The sequence below is a fragment of the Pieris brassicae genome, chromosome 2 (assembly GCF_905147105.1).
Source record: "Pieris brassicae chromosome 2, ilPieBrab1.1, whole genome shotgun sequence".
NCBI classification, from domain to species: Eukaryota; Metazoa; Arthropoda; class Insecta; order Lepidoptera; family Pieridae; genus Pieris; species Pieris brassicae.
Window position 1 is genome coordinate 290,278 of NC_059666.1, and position 17,544 is coordinate 307,821.

Genomic DNA, 17,544 nt, shown 5'->3' on the forward strand with positions numbered 1-17,544 from the left:
CATAGTTGCATGGGCGTGTGATATCATACGTACGCTGTTCCGACACTGATTTTTATATTTTTTTTTACCTCACCAGGTGACCTTCATGACCATACCTTTTTTAATAAACTTAAAATTAATGCTATAGGGTGTGCACGCGTCTGTTAAGAAATAAATAAAATAGTCATAAAGTGGGCGTATTTATGTATTAAGATCTCAAATTTAGATTTGTTATGATGGACATGTATTTGTACTTCAATAAATTAATACGTAAGTACATGCTATAAGAAAGTTACTTGCCACTATTGGAAAGCATTAAAAACAATTCGCAATATACGTAGATGCGTGCTCGCGTAGATCTTAACTATGCACGCATAATTTCTAGTACTTTCTAACAGAATAAAAAAAATAAAAGATACTCTATTATTTATATTGGATTCTATTAGGATGAGGATGACTACTTCTATTGTCTTATTCATTTATTTTAAAACCTACTGAGGTTGGTGAACATTTGTATGTTATCAAACACAAATATTAAAATATATTTTTTATCACTTATTAAACTATAAACAAATTCAGTTCTATTTTATAATGCATATTATTAGTTTACATAAGCAAATAATATAACAAATACTTATATTTTTTTTTAAGCCAATGAAATTTGTGTTTTTAATTGGAAATGACAGATTCTGTTAAATTATGTAGTCCAGCTATCTAGCATACTGCTTAGATAGAATAGAGATACAGTTTAAACTCTATATAACAACACTCAAGCGACTGTGCAAATTTTAACGTTACAAAGAGTTGTTGAAAGGAAAGAAAAAAATTCTCTTTGTGAGTAATTACATAAAAAAACAATTCATATTTGAACAGTATTGTGTAGTCTGTTAGTGGCTTCTTTTATTGCACCAGCTTTAGGGGGTGCAGGAGTAAATCGAGAGATGTTACATGGAGTTTACACTACTAACATATACACTATTACTATTACAAAATGTGCATTATTTGCATGAAAACTATTATATTTATGTTTCACATAAGTCTAACATTTTTGATTTAAATTTATATACTTTTATAAACTATTTTCTATTGAACTATTATATTTATGTTTCACATAAGTCTAACATTTTTTATTTAAATTTATATACTTTATTAAACTATCATATAAACATTTTTTTTATAACATTAGTGTAATCCTCATTGATCTTTTCTATCATAGGTTTTAATTCTGTAGCTTTTAACTTGGCAGCCTTATCATTTGGATCTAATTGTAACACATGCTGTATGTCTGCCCATGCTTCATCATACATTTTTAAGCCTGCAAGTGATATGCACCGGCGGTAAAGTGATTTAATATTTTCTGGATCATTCTTTAGGGCTAGGTTGCATAGCTCTATAGCGGCTTCATATTCATTAAACTGAAGCTGGCAATGAGCCAGGTTGTTATACAGTTTTACCTAAAAAAATTATAATTAAATAAAAGATATTTCAGAATCAAATTCTTATAGGAAATTCTAAAGGCAAACAACATTAATTTTAAAATAACTTAGGTAAATTTTAGTTATAAAATCTGTAAATTAATAAATATAATTGTATTGAAGAAAATATAACACACCCTCAAATCAATTATTTCTTTTATTTGTTCACCAGCTATTACATCTGGATCTATTGGTTCAATTGCCACTAACATTTTAAGGGCTTTGTTGAACCGTCTAAAAGCATCAACTAATCTCTTCTCTTTTACCAAAAGCACTCCCCTTTCTTTATGATGAATAGATGCCTCATATAATCTGTTCCAACTCCAATCACTTATTAATTGTTCTTCTGTAACTTCTGTTAAATGGATTTCAAACGATATCTCCTTTACAAGTTCATTGTTATTATTTTTATATACTATAGTAGCCATACAAGATTCACCGCAACACATTTGTTGTAGAATTAATTCTACATCTTTGTCTAGGAAGTTATCCAAATCACCTATTACAACAGTGCCGTTAAATGAGGGACTAAAAATTGTACTTTCAGGCTCTATTTCACATGTTCCACTATCGTTTTTGCACTGAATTTTGCTTAGAGATAGTTTACACCGGGAATCTTCGTATGGAACAACTGAATAATCGCCCGGCGTTATTATTGTTTTACGGATTTCTCGGTCCCATCGCGCACTCACAATTGTATCAGCAGTCATTTTATTTCAAAATGTCTTATGTGTGCGCAAACACGTTAAATGTACAGTACAAATGAATAGGGCGCGAAATAAAATAAAAGTAAAACGAAGAATTTAAAGACAATCACGACTGTGAGCTCCACGAAATCGCTTGTTTAAAAAACGTTTAAAACATTAAACAGACTTATGTACTCATAGTATGTAATAACTACCTCTACTAATCTGTGTCTGTTAAAACTTAAAATACTACCGATCTGTAGGTGTGGACTGTGGACATATGTCAGATTTACAATCTATATATCTTACTCTTGCCCATAGGCCCACAAAATTCATAGGAAAGTATTTAAGAATAATTTCCTTGGCTTGGGCATTGCAAGCAAGTTGAAATTAATCGATTTCGTAAAAAAAAACCTAGTTCCAAAATGATTTGAATGAATTTTTATTATATTACGTTGTTAGAAACTTTCATAAAATGGCTAAATAATTAATAAAACGTTAATTTAAAAATATTAGTGAAAGTTAAAATTGAATTTGGAATAAAAAAAAATTGTGTACAAAATTATGTATTACGTCACCAATTTAGATACTCATGAAGAGTTATGTATTAGTTAGCCCTTACATTTTGTTACATTGATGTTTTGATACATAAAGGTCAAATCAAAATGCAATTAGCTTTTTATATTTCGCCGAGATAAAATTATATTTTACTTGATGTTATCATTTATTAAACTGAACTACATTTTGAAGTGATAACTTCATATGAGAGGGTAAACCACTTTGTTACGTAACGCGCCAGTCGGACAGACTCTTCCTCCTGCCTCCTGGGTACTTCGTAGGCTTCACGGAGCGACCTCACTGTGACGAGGATTTCTGCATGTTGTTTAGCCACAGCCTCGCATTCCAGGACTACGTGGGTGACTGATTCCCCTGCGCTGAAACAGCCTCTGCACTGTCTGTCGCGTCTTGGATAAAAAGATGTTTGTTAAGGACACAATGGTCCGTAATTGTCTTAATCATTGTTTTGAGATTGGTTCTGTTTAAGTTTAGAAGTTGCTTTGTCAGTTGCGGATAAACTGCTGGCAGAGCCATTTTGGACTGTCTATAGTCCGCACTTGGCGAACATCGTTGACGTTGAAGTTCCGTAGATCTTTGGCGAACCCAGGTTCGCACCTGCGAGAAGGGCACGGGAAGGAGCGGATACGGGCTAGCAGGCATCATTTCCGAACCTCTCCTCGCATTTTTCGAAAAATAATGTCACTTCATACGTGTACACGCACACATTTTTCATAAATTGTCTCTGCACAAAGATCTCATTTAACATAACGATCTAGGCTTAAGACTAATAAGTAATTATATATAAGTCTGACCTAATTTACTAAAAATGTTATTTAACATAAAGTGTTCAATAACACCTTTGTGTAAAAAAAATTTCACTTACCACTGTTTTGCATTTAAGACTAACGTGCATTTACAGTAATTCACTAATTCAAATGGTTTTCCCTTATTAATCTTCTCTCAAGCTTTCGAATTATCTAAGCGGCTAGTTAGGGGAAAAATAAGTTCCCACAAAACTTTATTAACTTGAGATATAATCTTTGTTAGATTAAGATATAAACTATATTAAATTGAGATATAAACTTTATTAACTTGAGATATAAACTTTATTAAATTGAGCAACAAACTTAATTAACTTGAGATATAAACTTTATTAACTTGAGCAATAAACTTTATCAACTTGAGCAATAAATCCTTTTTGAATTGAATGTTATCCTTATTGAATTTGTTCTTATTTATTTGAATCCACTCACGAACCGCACACAACCGGTCAGTCTTCTTTATTTCGGATTGGTAGAAGCAGTTTATAAAAGTGACATAAAAATGATAAAATAAAAATAAAATGACAAAGTTATGTGAAACTGTCCACATTTTATGTTATATTTAGATAGTTAACACCTAGCTTAACGCTGAATAATACTTGTAAATAACTAAAATAAATAAATACAAACCCAGACTGGTAACTAACTGTAGGACATACGAAAATGAGTGGGGTTCAGTTAAGTTTTTTTTTAAATTTCAATACATGTTAGTTAATCGAGCTATTTAATACTGTCTTTAATATACATTATAGACAACAATTTAACGGTAATAATCTTCTTTTAAGTATACCGTCTGTTAACAAAAATAAGTAAGAATTGATCGGACAAGTCGAAACCGTAACCAAAAAAAAGTACATATTTCGACAAAATCACCCAACTAGAAAATCAACATGTTTAATTCTTTAGTTTGACTTTGAAGGCGAAATTTTTAATTTAATAGTAAATTTTTGCACATATACTGTGAATTTATTATCGTAATAGTAATATTTGAATAGATCTCTTAAATTAAAAAGTAAGATAATTAAAATAAAGAAACATAATATCAAATTAAAATTTGTCAAACCTTCATAAAGTTTTTATTATGACAATTTACGTCAGAATAGAAAACGAATCATCTGTTTATTTTGATTAACGGAGAAGGTAAAAGTAGTAAGAACAAAATTTCTTAGTTTAATTTAATTTCAGAACTTGAAGCAAATTTTAATATTATAAAGGAATTACCATTTATAATTTGAAAACAAGAAAATATTAAACATTAGTCAAATAAATTTCAGATGAAAAATATTTTTTCAATTGTTCCCCTTTTTTTCAGTCAGACAGAATGACACTGCTTTTGAAGAATGTGTGGCGCAATGTGCTTAAAAATCGACCTCTTAGTAACTCAACTATGCGATCCAGTCTTTCATCCAGTAGTAAGTATTCTGTAGAAGGTTTTTTTTTAATATCATTAGGATATTTCTCATAATGTTTATATATTAAAAATGATAACTTTGATCTAACAGAGTATACAAAAGTTGTTTTTCTGTTTCACTTACAAATATATGAATATGAATGTACATTACACAAATGAAATAATTTTTCACCACTATATCTATGTAACTTGCTATAAACCTTGTTAGCTTAAGATGTTTTTATGATGTGATGATTTTAAAGTTAAAGAACATTATTTTTTTTCCCTTAGTCTCCGAGTTGGCCGTTTCAAAACCATCTGATGCTCTAATGATAAGCATAAAATCAGCTCCTAGTACTGCTGAGGTGCTTGCTGCAATCCAAAACAACATAGGGTCACTTACACATAGGCACATGTTACAAGCTCTACGTACCCTTTTTGAATTGCAGAAATCTAATAGGTATGTTTATTAATATAGTTTTCTGACTTATCAATGTTAGTTATTTTATAATTTTAAAGATAATTTTCAATTATAGTAACGATCCAGAGATGCTTATAAAGGACCCTGGGTTTAGTGTTCTTTGTCAAAATTTCAAGAAACATCTTCGTGCATTGGAAGTTAATGAAACTATTGAGGCTATAAAAGTACTTTCTTACTTAAAAGTTCCTGTCGACTCTCTTCTGGTTCAGTCCCTCCTACAATTAGTAAGATATAATATAAACATGATAAGTCTTAGACAAATTATGTTTCTGGACTTTATTTTATCAAGATTTGATACAAAGAATCACTTAGTGGATGCACTTAGGTTGGCATTACCTCTTGCGTTTCAAATTCACCTTCCATTAGAATTAGATAATCAGGATTTGCCCTTACTCCGTGACATGCTTATGTATTCCTGTTCCCATGACTTACCAGACAGATGTATAAATAATATTGTCACAGGACTCCTTTTACATGATCAAGCTATTGATGCTCACATAGCAAGATCTATTATCTGGTCGTTATGTGATGTGAATTGTACTGAAAAAGTTTTCCCGACTAGAGTGCAGTTACTTCACATTTGCTGTGATATTTTGTCTGAACGTATAAATAAATTATCATATGAGGATGTATTAAGAACAGCTGCAAAGTTAAAGGGTAGGATTTTGGAAAAGCACCCAGAGTATTATCACCAAGAATTGATGGACTCTATTGCTGGATATGTGATAAGCAATAATGTGCCATTTGAAAATGGCCTATTAGTAGCCCGAGTTTTGTCAAGAATTGTAAGTATCGATTTTTATAAAAGAATTATTTAACAAATTGCATTCTTTCATCATTATTGATTGCAAAGTTACTTTATGCAATAATAGTTCATTTGTTATATGTAATTCAGTTTTAATAATTAACATATTGAAATTTAATACAGGCCCATACAAATCTCTCCCTTATTGAGTACTTGTGCTTCCAAGCGGCTTCTAATGCAAATATATTGACAAATGCTCGCACCAATATACTTTTTGGGTTTATAAACTGCCTTGCCAACAACAATTACACTCCTTCTGGGGATGAATGGACGGAAATTAGATCTCAAATATCAAGAAATCCAATATTAAGTGTCAATAGCACTGCTTTGCCGTGGACAAAAGTATGCCTAGAATTAGCATCTCTTGGAGTTTATGAAGAGAAATTGCTAAGAAAAGTCTTCTCCAATGAATTTTTAGAAAAGTATTTGGCACACGAAAGGAATGATTTGGATTATTTACAGGTAGTTTACTTAATAAATGTTTAAAGTATTCTTTTAGAAGGAACTTCAACAATTTAATCATAGAATAACTTGAAGATGTACAAATTACTTTACTATTTATAGCTGCTGACCCTACACGAAGCAGTGCACACATTCCACAGTAAACAATACACTCTGCCACATGAAGTTTTACAGAGAGCACGTAACTCATATCCTGTCCATGCGATAAGTGAGGAGTTGGAGACATATCTGGTGAGGGGTTTAGGAAGTCCAGAGTATGCTGTGAGGAATGTAATGCTGCCCTGTGGGATTGTTGCCGGTAAGATTATATTCCTCTGTAATACATGTTTTTAATGTGTTCCTTAGTGACGTGGTTCGGAGTATTTTTCTTTAAAACTTCATTGCAATCAGTTGAGCAGTTTGTGCGAGCCATATTCCCCATTGGATGATTGTTCTGGAGAGGTATCTAATCTACTAATTACAATACTTGACATAATGTTATAATTGTTTATGTTACACCAATTACAAATCTGAATGTGTTTTAGAAAATGTATGTTTTTCAGATGTAGTGTTGTGTCTGAAGAACGGTCTGCCATTGAAGTTAGCCCCTCTGAGTAGCGAACTGAAAGTTCCATTGGAAAAACTTAATATACCGCCAGGAGCAGTCGTGTGAGTGTTAGACGTTATTCTTTATGTTTTCTTGTGTTGTGATAGGCGTGATAATTATTTGTTCAATTGCAATTATTTATCTGAGGCGGCGCTTTTAATTTTATATTTACTTTATTTTAGAATATGCATAATGAATTTCAACTACGGCTGTTTCTCGATGAACAGCAATCGTCTTCGCGGTACTTTCCGTCTAATTATTGATATTTTGGAGAAGCAAGGGTATTGGACCGTGGCCTTTAATATTAACGAGTGGATAAATGCACCTGCGCATGAGAGGACACCTTACATTATGCGCGAGATTAATTATAGGTATGATTTATTTACTTATATGATGACGTCTCACTACAATTATTGAATGTGAGCGTCAATTTTAATGATTTTGATTCAACTCACTTTGTCATACATTATTGTGATTTTTTTTCTAGATGTGGAGAAATTGGAATGAAGTTATCGGCGACTTGAAACTGGAATGTCAGTAGTGTACAATTGTTTTAGGCCATGTGTGGAAATTTTTTAGTGAAAGTTCAACTAAGCTTTTTGATGTTTGTTTTTTTTTCTAATAAAGTGAAAAAATATTGTATTCTGAATCCGTTGTATTTTATGAGTTTCAGACCATTGGTATGAAAATGTATAACGACTTAGTATCGTACTATTTTAGCATTAAAATAGCGGAAATGGCGTTAGCAAAAGCTACTCTGTATATCTGTGTATATCGGGTTGTTTAATTGAAATTAATAGATTTAATCACTTTATTACAGGAATGAAGACACTTTTAATAAGCGTTACAAAAAGTATTAAGTACCATTCGCTTAGGTACATAAACTAAAAATTAACAAAAATATCTCCTAACGAAATGATATTAAGTAAAGTAATTAATAATAATAATAATAAGTTATTTTGCTTTCGGTTTAACTTCGCAGCGTCTTTGCGATTTGAAAAACTTCTTGTTCGAGAATTGCTGCGCAGGCGGGCATCGCATCATCTGTGGAGGAATCTCTTAACTTGTAACGTTTTGTAAATTACACTGATTTAATTTAAAAGTTTGTTATATTCAGTTCGTGCAAAAAGTGACTGGGGCAACAATGCCGGACCAAAACACGGAACAAGCAATACACGTTAGTAGTAAAAGATATAGGGTATATTTAAAGAAAATACAAACGGGAATCCAGAGCACAGTGTATCTGAAGCGTAGTTATGGAGACGTACCTCCGAATCTCGTGCGACGGAGGCGGGGCCCGTCCGACGTCGCTTCAGAGCGGAGAGCGGTTGCGGAGGCAATCGCTGCCCGTTGGACATGGCCTCGAAGCAGCGGTTCACTAAATCGCTCTAGAAACGTATACGAGCGTAAATAAGCGTAACGACGTTGTCGTGCGCCTCGTGATAAGATTTTATTCTCAAGTACGCAATGACTGACCATTTAACTTTGAATAAAAAAAAGAATGAATGACAATGATTAGGTCTCTTTTTCATTTTTGACGTGACAAGGTCATGAGTGTAGCGTATGCCTTGACCCGCATTTCTCACTCTTCCACTCCATCGGCAGATGCGTCCGAGTAAATGAGAGACGGCGGCAGCGCACAACCTATACGTGAACTGTTTCTAAAGTGAAGTGAAAAGTTAATGTGATTTCCAAACGGTAAACGTATCTTTTCACATGTTCTGGAATACACGCTGCTTGAAATATTAGAATTAAGATAGAAAAGAAGTAAATGTACGTTTCGTTATCGAATTTCAATACAATACACAAAATTATACTAAGACGCTACTCCGGCAGTCAATATTATTTTAATTGGAGGGGTCCAATCAAGTTCCCCCGAGACACCTGATATAATCAGTATCATCAAATTTAGGCGTATTGCTAAATCCAACCCCTCTTTTGTATTATAAAAAATAATTATATTTTAGTAACAATAATTCAATTCAATGCATTCCTCTTAGGTAGAATGTGCGACGGGTGTATTAAGGCCCTACGGTGTAACTTTCGTAAAATATAACAGTATCTCTAGTGGTACTATGAAAAGCTTGATGGAATCTATTAATGAACTTACATCTATAGTATTATCATCAGCACTGCTGTCACTGAAATTGGAGAACACGCTATGATTGTCTCTCTTTTGTGTCCTTTCGGGAGGTGGGAGCATGGCTCTCGGCGTGAGCACTGGAGATTTTTCACGACTCTATCGGTGTAAACAAACGTCATTCCGGTTCGAAGGACCATTACGACCGCCGGTGAGGTGAGTATCGAGGATGCAGTAATTTTTTGTAAATAAAAAAGTTTACTGCGTTAAATAAAGTTCTTTGTGCAGAGTAAAGTTAAAGTTATTAATTTAGATCACTTTGAACAACGAAACATATTAAAAATGAAAAACATTCAGACTTTGCCATTACCAGCAGCAGAAGTAATGGCGAAATAGGAGCACTTCGATACGGTGAGGGCAAAAACAACATAAGATTTTTGTTACCTCTTGAAGAGTCGGCATCGTGACCGCGTTATCAGATTCGGCCTGTAGGAATGGACGAGGCCTGTTCGGAGCAGACAGCTGGTCCCGAGCATTGGCTATCGTCTCCTCCATTTCACTCATCTTGCTCAGGAGACGCTCCTATTTATTCATAATTAGTAATTTGTAGGTTTAACGTATAAAGATAATTTTTGGCTGTTTTATTTACCTTATCCTGTTTCAATTCCTGAATAAGGTTCATTTTCATTGACGCATCCTTTTCGCTGTCCTGAAAAATTATAGGCCCTTTTACGTGCTGAACAATTTCCGCGAATTTCCCGTAAATTCGTGTTACTGCTATAAAAAGCCAATACGACTCTTCAAGAGGAATAAGAAGATACTGAGAGCAGATAATTAAATATATTAGAGTCGGTCATAAAAGAAGTAATAAATCTATATGATAAAGATGCTTTTTACACTTTGCTTATACGAGTATCTAGAGTATAATAGCTCATTTAAGCTGCAGCCAACCAGTGTTGAGTTTGAGAGGGCATTTTCAGCTGCTGGGTACATAGCTACTTACATAAGATGTCGCTTATCAGACAGCACTCTCAGTATGCAGTCGGTAGGTTAGCTTCTCAAGAAGTTATTCCTAAATGCCTAGGATTCCGAGATCTCGAATTAACGATCTTGACCAGGGATTGGCCTAGGCTAATTTGATATATAAATAATATCTGAATTTTGAATTGATATATAACATCCAACCAGAAATAATTATTCTTCCACTATATTTGTAGTATGACCGGCGTCATCGTCATTTTTTATAAACAGTAGGTTTTTTTTTAATATAAAATAGGGGGCAAACGGGCAGGAGGCTCACCTGATGTTAAGTGATACCGCCGCCCATGGACACTCTCAATGCCAGAGGGCTCGCGAGTGCGTTGCCGGCCTTTTGAGAATTTGTACGCTCTTTCGAAGTCGAATTGGTTCGGAAATACTTCAGTGGGCAACTGGTTCCACATGCCCTGAAAAACGCTCAGTCGTGGAACGGCGGACGTCGAGGTGATACGGGTGGAATTTTGTATTCTGCCTCGACGTCCGATGATGAAACTAAGCTGCAGGTATTAATCCGAACAACTCCTCTGAACACTCTCCATGGTAAATGCGGTAGAAGATGCAGAGTGACCCCACATCTCTACGCAACGCCAAAGGATCGAGCCGCTCGGAGAGGGATTGGTCATCGACGATTCGAACCGCTCTTCGTTGGATACGGTCAAGTGGAAGGAGCTGGTACTGGGGAGCCCCCGCCCAGAGGTGAGAACAGTATTCCATTTGGGCCCAATTAGCGCTTTATAGAGTTGCAAGCGGTGGCCCGGAGTGAAGTAGCGTCTCGCCTTGGTCTACCCTATGTTAAATACCTATAGACACTCTCAATGCCAGAGGGCTCGCGAGTGCGGTGCCGGCCATTTTTTATACTCTGATTTTAAATTTAAATTCATAGAAAGGAAATATTGATTTACTTTAAGTTTCCCCTCCAGATGTTCAATCCTGACGCCCATTTTCACTTGAGTTTCTTTAAAGTGCTCTTTGTCATCATCCATCTCCTTCCTACACTTCTGCAAGGCGCTTCGGATCTTGTTTATCGCGTCATTGCTGTTTTGCAGTTCCGTCATTAGTTTGGTCGCAGTGGACGCTTTCTTCTCCAACTCTTCCTTTTGACATATTATTGTTTCGTTGAGCTCTTTGATTATCAGGTCCGTGGATTTCCTGTTGCAAATATTTTTATATATTTCAAAGGCTTCTAAGGTACCACTCTTAAAAACGCTCAGATCGAAACGTACTACATAAACATTCGACTTAGGGTCCTTCAAGAGAAGAGCGTACCAATTCTTGAAAGGCCGGCAACGCACTTGCGAGCCTTCTGGCAATGTGAGTGTCCATGGGCAGCGGTATCGCTTCATATCAGGTGAGCCTATTGCCCGTTTGCCTGCTATTACATTAAAAAAAAAACAAATATACAAATCTATGTTGTCAACAGACGTTTTCTTACCCAGATATACCCAAAAACAATAATTTGTAAAAGAAGTCAATCAAACCGGAATTTCGTCACAAAAACAGAGACTCAAAGTCTGTTTTTGTATATATAATAAATTGAGCATGACTGACCAAAGCAGGTGTTTAACTCCTTAACTTTGCATTTTACAAGGGAGTTTTCAAAAATTACATAGATATTTTCGGTAAGGTTTTTAAGTCTTAGTAATAATAAGTTTTTTTAATTCCTGTTTTACAATAGTCGATTTGGGTAAAGGTCTCCGCCAAAGAGATTATTTAGAGATAGATTCGAGTAAAACAAACTTAATAATAATGTATGAAAATTGGTTGTAAAATCAATAAAATATACCTGTCATTATCGTATTCCTTGCGAGTGTCCTCAACGTTAAGCTGCAATGTGGCCACTTGGGTAATCAAATCTTGAACACGAGTGGATTGATAGCTGTTCTCTTCTCCCTTTTTTCCCAACGATTCAGTCAAACTATTCTTATCGTCTTCCAGTCCTTTTATTTGATCCTTCAAACGTTCTACTACTACTTTAAACTGGTTCACAATCTAAAAATTAAATTTACTTTGAACAAAAACGGAGAGATTAAATTGAGATATGAATCACAATAGAAAAATCTCATCAACACACGTCTTAACACGCAACACACACCAAGTAGGTATTATTATATTTTTTATAGTATAGATGGGAAATGAGAGTATGGGAAGTATTTTTAGCCGGTGGGGCTGGGTTTGTTGGGAGACTACACTCTTTCTTTAACCATCACGGATCCACAGCACTCTAGTTCGCAAAATAAAGTGTCTTCAAGGGGACCGTTGTAGACTTCCAGCCAAAGTGAAATGAAACTGTGAATTATATAAATATATGCCGAAGACTACCCACCTCCTCCATTTCTCCTAGTTCATTCCTCATCTTCTCAGTCTTCTCGTTAAGATTCGATATTTCCTTTTTGGAGAGGTCGTGAGATGCGTAGGATACCTTTAATTAATTATAACATTAAGTGAATTCTATTTATTACATTTCTATCTGCGTCTGCGCATTTTGTATTTTTAATATATATCTAAGCTCTTGTAAGCGAATGTTATGTTGTAATTTTAGCCTTTATAATAATAATTTGAAATAGATCGACACAACTACTTGTTGTTTAATGAGGTAATTTTAATAAATAATAATTGGGACAAATAGAATTATGCCAGATCGTTAAAGTGCCAACCTCTAAATCATTTTTAAGTTTTTCGATTTCTTCAAAAGCGCTCATTTTGTCTTCTTCTAAGACTGCTACTTTTTCTTCGAGCATATTCTTTTCTTCGGAAATGGATTTGCAGAAATCTTCTTGATTATGAAGAGCCTTCTTCAGGTTCATTATGTCTTCGTTTGCTTTTTTTAAGCTAAATAATTTAATAAATGCATGCTTTTTATTATTTTACGACGGCGAGGTTTATCGCGGTTTTAGCTAATTAAATTAAGTATTATGTTTAAAAATAAATAAAAATGGCAAAAATAACTCAATTTAAAATACTTTTTCTCGTGCGAGTCCAGGGTAATTCTAGCTCCTTCGATTTCACTGTTAAATTCATTCACCATCTTTGTCATCTCTCGTTTGAGAGTTGTTATATCCTCTTCTTTCTGTAAAAAACATTTACACTAACAATTGTTTCAAATGTAATTTATTACAGAATTTTTATTAGTAAATATACAGGTTGTTAAAAAAATAGTTAAGGCCTGTGGTTAAACAACAGTATTATAGAATATATAACTGACTACTTGTTGTTGGTGAGACAATATCTTTGAAACAACAATAAAATGAATATACACAAGATTAGCAATGAAGAGCTTTTGGGCGCTTATAGAAGTCTTGAAAAATAAGAAAACGAGCATGGTCATTAAAACCAATTTCTTCAATACTGTTACGAAGACGGGTCGACTACAATGTTTCTAGATTTTTCCACTAGTTAGAGAACTTTTCAGCAGGCTGTAATATAATTTCTGACCGTTTCAGGAGAGGGTCAATCACATATTAGTTAATTGTAATTTTCATAATGTTACCCTAGTTTTCGGGAAGCTGAAACCTTTTTTTCAGTCGGTTTCAGAACATGTGTAGTAGAGTGGTACAGTTTTCAGGAGACCCGTTTTCAGGCGTTTTCAGGCCTAGGTATACCCCTTTGATGAAGGAATATTCTAGACCAAACTTTCTAGGTGTGAGACAAGGACGAAATGATACGAGTGAGAGAGAGAGAGAGAAGATCAGAACTTTCTCGAAACTAAACTGAGCACTCTAGAACGCCGTACGACAAGGACGGAGCAACGTGCGAAAGAGACAAAGAGTGCGGACGTTCTAGAATTGTGCAATCGCTACTCAGTAGCAAGCCCGCCTAGAAAGTTCTCGAATATTGAATAGAATTATTCCCAGGGATATATAAGCGAGCCGAAACGCGACTAGTCGCCTTTAGTTTGGAATGCGATAACAAGAGAGAAACACCGAAGCGATAAAGTGATAAAGTACTGTGTGAAGTGTGCATAAGTGGAGTAATAAGTGATAGTTTTTGTGTGCTATAAGTGCATTTCTGCAAGTAATTTGTGCTCATAAATTCCTCATTGATTTACCAAGAAATAAACCCTTGAAGAAATCCACGGCATTTTTTATCCGATCCCCTAGCTCGTAACAATACTTATATACTACCTATACTGACATATGGAATAATAACATCTATGGAACTATATATAATAGCATAATAAACTTAAATGAAAATGGACGGAGCACATGGACAAAACCAATAACCGCAAAAGAGGAAGACATTTTAGAAGATAGACCAGACAGAAAGAGCAGCCACGGTGCAGACGGGAATGGCGGGATTTGGAGGATTATTTGAAATAATAGGGCCTCTCATAAAACGTATCAAGATCAGCAGTTAGAAGTGTTTTAGATTACGCGAGTAAAAGTATAGTTTCGTATCAAAAATAGTGTGCATATTTTCGGTATTAATTACGAAAACACGACAACTATTATTATTGCTTACCTTTTCTAATTGTGAATTGGCATATGCGAGCTTGTTAACTTGTTCGTTGAGCGAAATTTGTAGCTCTGCCTTAGCGGCGTGCGAGGCCGTAAGCTGTTCGTGAGTTTTGCTTAATTCGCCATCGAGCTGTTGCTTCGACGAGTTAAATAGATCCATCAGGCTCGCTTGATGTTCTTCTCGAAGTTTTACTTGAGATATAACATTACAGAACTATTACTACTACTACTATACACATATTTTAGTTTGGCGTTTTGTTAAGAGTAATTAAATTCATACTTAAAATGTGGATTTGTCTTTAAATAACACTTACTACTTCAATATCAACGTTATTTATCAGTCAGTGAGAGATTGATGACGCCAGTTTATCAAGGTTTATTTTATAACGTATTCTACAATGTCTATGAAGAGTTGTTTGGGGTGATCCCTCCTCCCTCGTTTCATCACCGTACGAGCTGTATAAACTCAAAATTCACCCGGTGCATCACATTGATGGCAGGAAGTCTTTCATGATCCGATTTATAGGAGATTTTCTTTTGCGAACTAGCGAATTGTGAACTTCCCTAGGAGATACGACCTCCAATTGTTTGAAGAGTATACTCCTGCCTGAAAAACCGGCAACGGACCTACTGAATTGGATGTCCATGAGCTGCTATACCTGCCCTTTTTGGGTGTCCCGTAGGTGTGAAAAAAATGCCCTGATAACGGCATTCTTAAGTTCGATATGCGGCAAACCAATGAGATTGTATTACAATATAAACTTATAAATTGTTACCCATCTCCTGAAGTCTAGCTATAGTTTGACGGTCCCTCTCTTGAACCTGCTGATAAGACGTCTTAAGGTCCTGGACGAGCTGTCCTGAAGACTGATAAGCCTCGCAAAGAGATTTCTGATCTGCCTTGCATCGCGATAGCGTCTGTTTGAGACGCAAGCTGTAGTCTTCTAGTACATCGCAAATCTCGCGGGTACTACTGAGCCTGGATTGTGTAATATGGGATAGTTTCAATTTATATGTCAGTCATTTTTTAATATTAATTAATAATTTTATCCCTTGCAAGGTCTTAATAATTTCAATAAAAATATTTTTTTTTAAGTTTCAGAGGTTTTAGAGACTGGTTACCTACATAATGCTATGCCGGCTTTTTTTTAACGGGATTATCTCAAAGGAAGAGTTTATGATACTCTTCCAATTTTGAGCAGTTAAAGACTAATATAACGACAGTAGTGAGAGTCATAGCAGTTGACGCCCTGTGGCGTTTCTCTGCAAATTCGCTTTGAAGAGTGCATTCATGGTGATGGAAGACATCTTGACGGTGTAATTTTTCGTAAATAAAATCCGCACTCATAAATTATATTTTACTACAATTAAAAAAGAACAAATAGAATTTGTTTTTTTTTATATTTATTTAAATATAATATGGCCTAAATTTTTTGGTCAAGTGAGATTTTAAATGCTGAGGGCACAAAATGAAATCGAGCGCTGAGACAAAAAGAAAAAGGATAATAATAATAACTCTCTCTCACCTTCGAAGCATCTATAATGTCTATAATCCTATAGACATTATCACAACAAATCTGTAGATTCATAATCTTTACTGTACTAAAGAGAATTTTATTCAAAAAATAAGCCGAAACAAATCAAAATCTTCAAATGCGATTTCCACAAAATTAAATAAGAACAAAAAAATCAATTAAACCTCACTTGTTTAAAATTTCAGGTCTTTTACGTAATTCCTCCTGGTATTGACCGGATACAGTCTCATATTGCATTTGAAGGTCCACCATATTTTGCTGCAGACGCTCATGATTGCCTTCAATCTGCTGCAACTTCTGACGAAGATCCCAATTAATGGCATCTTGTGCCACCTATGACAATAATATACTTCGTTATTCCGTATATATGCAGTATATCTTTAAGCGTCCAATCTTTATAACTTACCTTTAGCTTTATTGCATCTGAAGATAACTTGGAAAGTTTGTCCTGTACGTTTTTGTTGTCTTCATTAATATTTTGACGATTTCTCAGTTTAACAATATTGTTATTATCCATTTTATATAAATTAGTACTATGTATTAATTAGAATATATTTTGGGAAATTTATTGCGCGGGAAATTATTAATTCTGACTACAGATACACACAGGTGAGAGAATGTTCCGTCAGCATAGACCACAGACTGCGACAAAAGCACTGTGATCAAATAGTAATGATTAATAGCAATGCTTAATATACTCTAATACTGAATGTTATTATTTTATTTAAAGGAATCCATGTTTTTAAAGTAGACCAGTTGTTAAAATAATTATACTTACAAAATATTCATCTAAACTATGCTTTTTATTTCGTAGAATTCTGACATTTCATAAGTGTTGCTACTAAAAAGATTTCCACGGAAAAAGAAGCAAATTTGGGTCAAATTTGAGTGCAATAAAAAATAAAATGCTACGTATTTTTTGTTTTACCTACAAGGAGGTAAATCTGAATATTTTACTTACTTAAGTGATCTTATACTAAAATAACAAATATTTTGAATACATCTAATTTATTTTAATAACTTCATTCTATCAATAGCCTACTAATTCCAGGTTTAGTAAACGTTTAAAAAAAACTCGGTTTTCGGTAAAGTCGGCTTACTGACGTTGTCACGTTCAACTATCGTGTTGTGGTCGTTTGATGAGTTTGATATATTATGTTATGGAGCCACAACCTGGCCACTAACATATAAAAT

The 17,544-nt window shown here is 34.4% G+C and overlaps 3 protein-coding genes across 5 annotated transcripts; 1 reads left to right on the forward strand and 2 right to left on the reverse strand.

Annotated features, from left to right (window-relative positions):
• The first annotated feature begins 141 nt into the window (after positions 1–141).
• On the forward strand, positions 142–7,892 carry LOC123720150. Of its 3 annotated transcripts, none has more exons than XM_045676664.1 (9): positions 142–249; positions 4,832–4,931; positions 5,201–5,369; positions 5,446–6,175; positions 6,319–6,657; positions 6,760–6,955; positions 7,200–7,305; positions 7,426–7,614; positions 7,731–7,892. In XM_045676664.1, exons 2-9 carry the CDS (start codon positions 4,841–4,843, stop codon positions 7,765–7,767), a joined length of 1,857 nt encoding a protein of 618 aa, XP_045532620.1. In that variant the 5' UTR covers positions 142–249; positions 4,832–4,840; the 3' UTR covers positions 7,768–7,892. The 3 variants fall into 3 exon arrangements, with proteins under 3 accessions (XP_045532620.1, XP_045532618.1, XP_045532619.1); XM_045676662.1 differs by lacking the exon at positions 142–249 and adding an exon at positions 4,584–4,659; XM_045676663.1 differs by lacking the exon at positions 142–249 and adding an exon at positions 4,633–4,668.
• On the reverse strand, positions 169–2,355 carry LOC123720151 (peptidyl-prolyl cis-trans isomerase FKBP4). The gene is made up of 2 exons (XM_045676665.1): positions 1,592–2,355; positions 169–1,433 (listed from the first exon to the last, which is right to left on the reverse strand). The coding sequence occupies exons 1-2, from the start codon at positions 2,162–2,164 to the stop codon at positions 1,137–1,139; spliced, it is 870 nt and encodes a 289-aa protein (XP_045532621.1). The 5' UTR covers positions 2,165–2,355; the 3' UTR covers positions 169–1,136.
• A 305-nt stretch (positions 7,893–8,197) lies between the features above and the next one.
• Positions 8,198–16,867, reverse strand: LOC123720188 (synaptonemal complex protein 1-like). The gene is made up of 14 exons (XM_045676717.1): positions 16,757–16,867; positions 16,520–16,683; positions 15,592–15,794; positions 14,820–15,007; positions 13,322–13,428; positions 13,016–13,190; positions 12,685–12,780; positions 12,145–12,350; positions 11,264–11,510; positions 9,973–10,032; positions 9,768–9,905; positions 9,354–9,482; positions 8,512–8,631; positions 8,198–8,287 (listed from the first exon to the last, which is right to left on the reverse strand). The coding sequence occupies exons 1-14, from the start codon at positions 16,865–16,867 to the stop codon at positions 8,198–8,200; spliced, it is 2,034 nt and encodes a 677-aa protein (XP_045532673.1).
• Between the last annotated feature and the right edge of the window lie 677 nt (positions 16,868–17,544).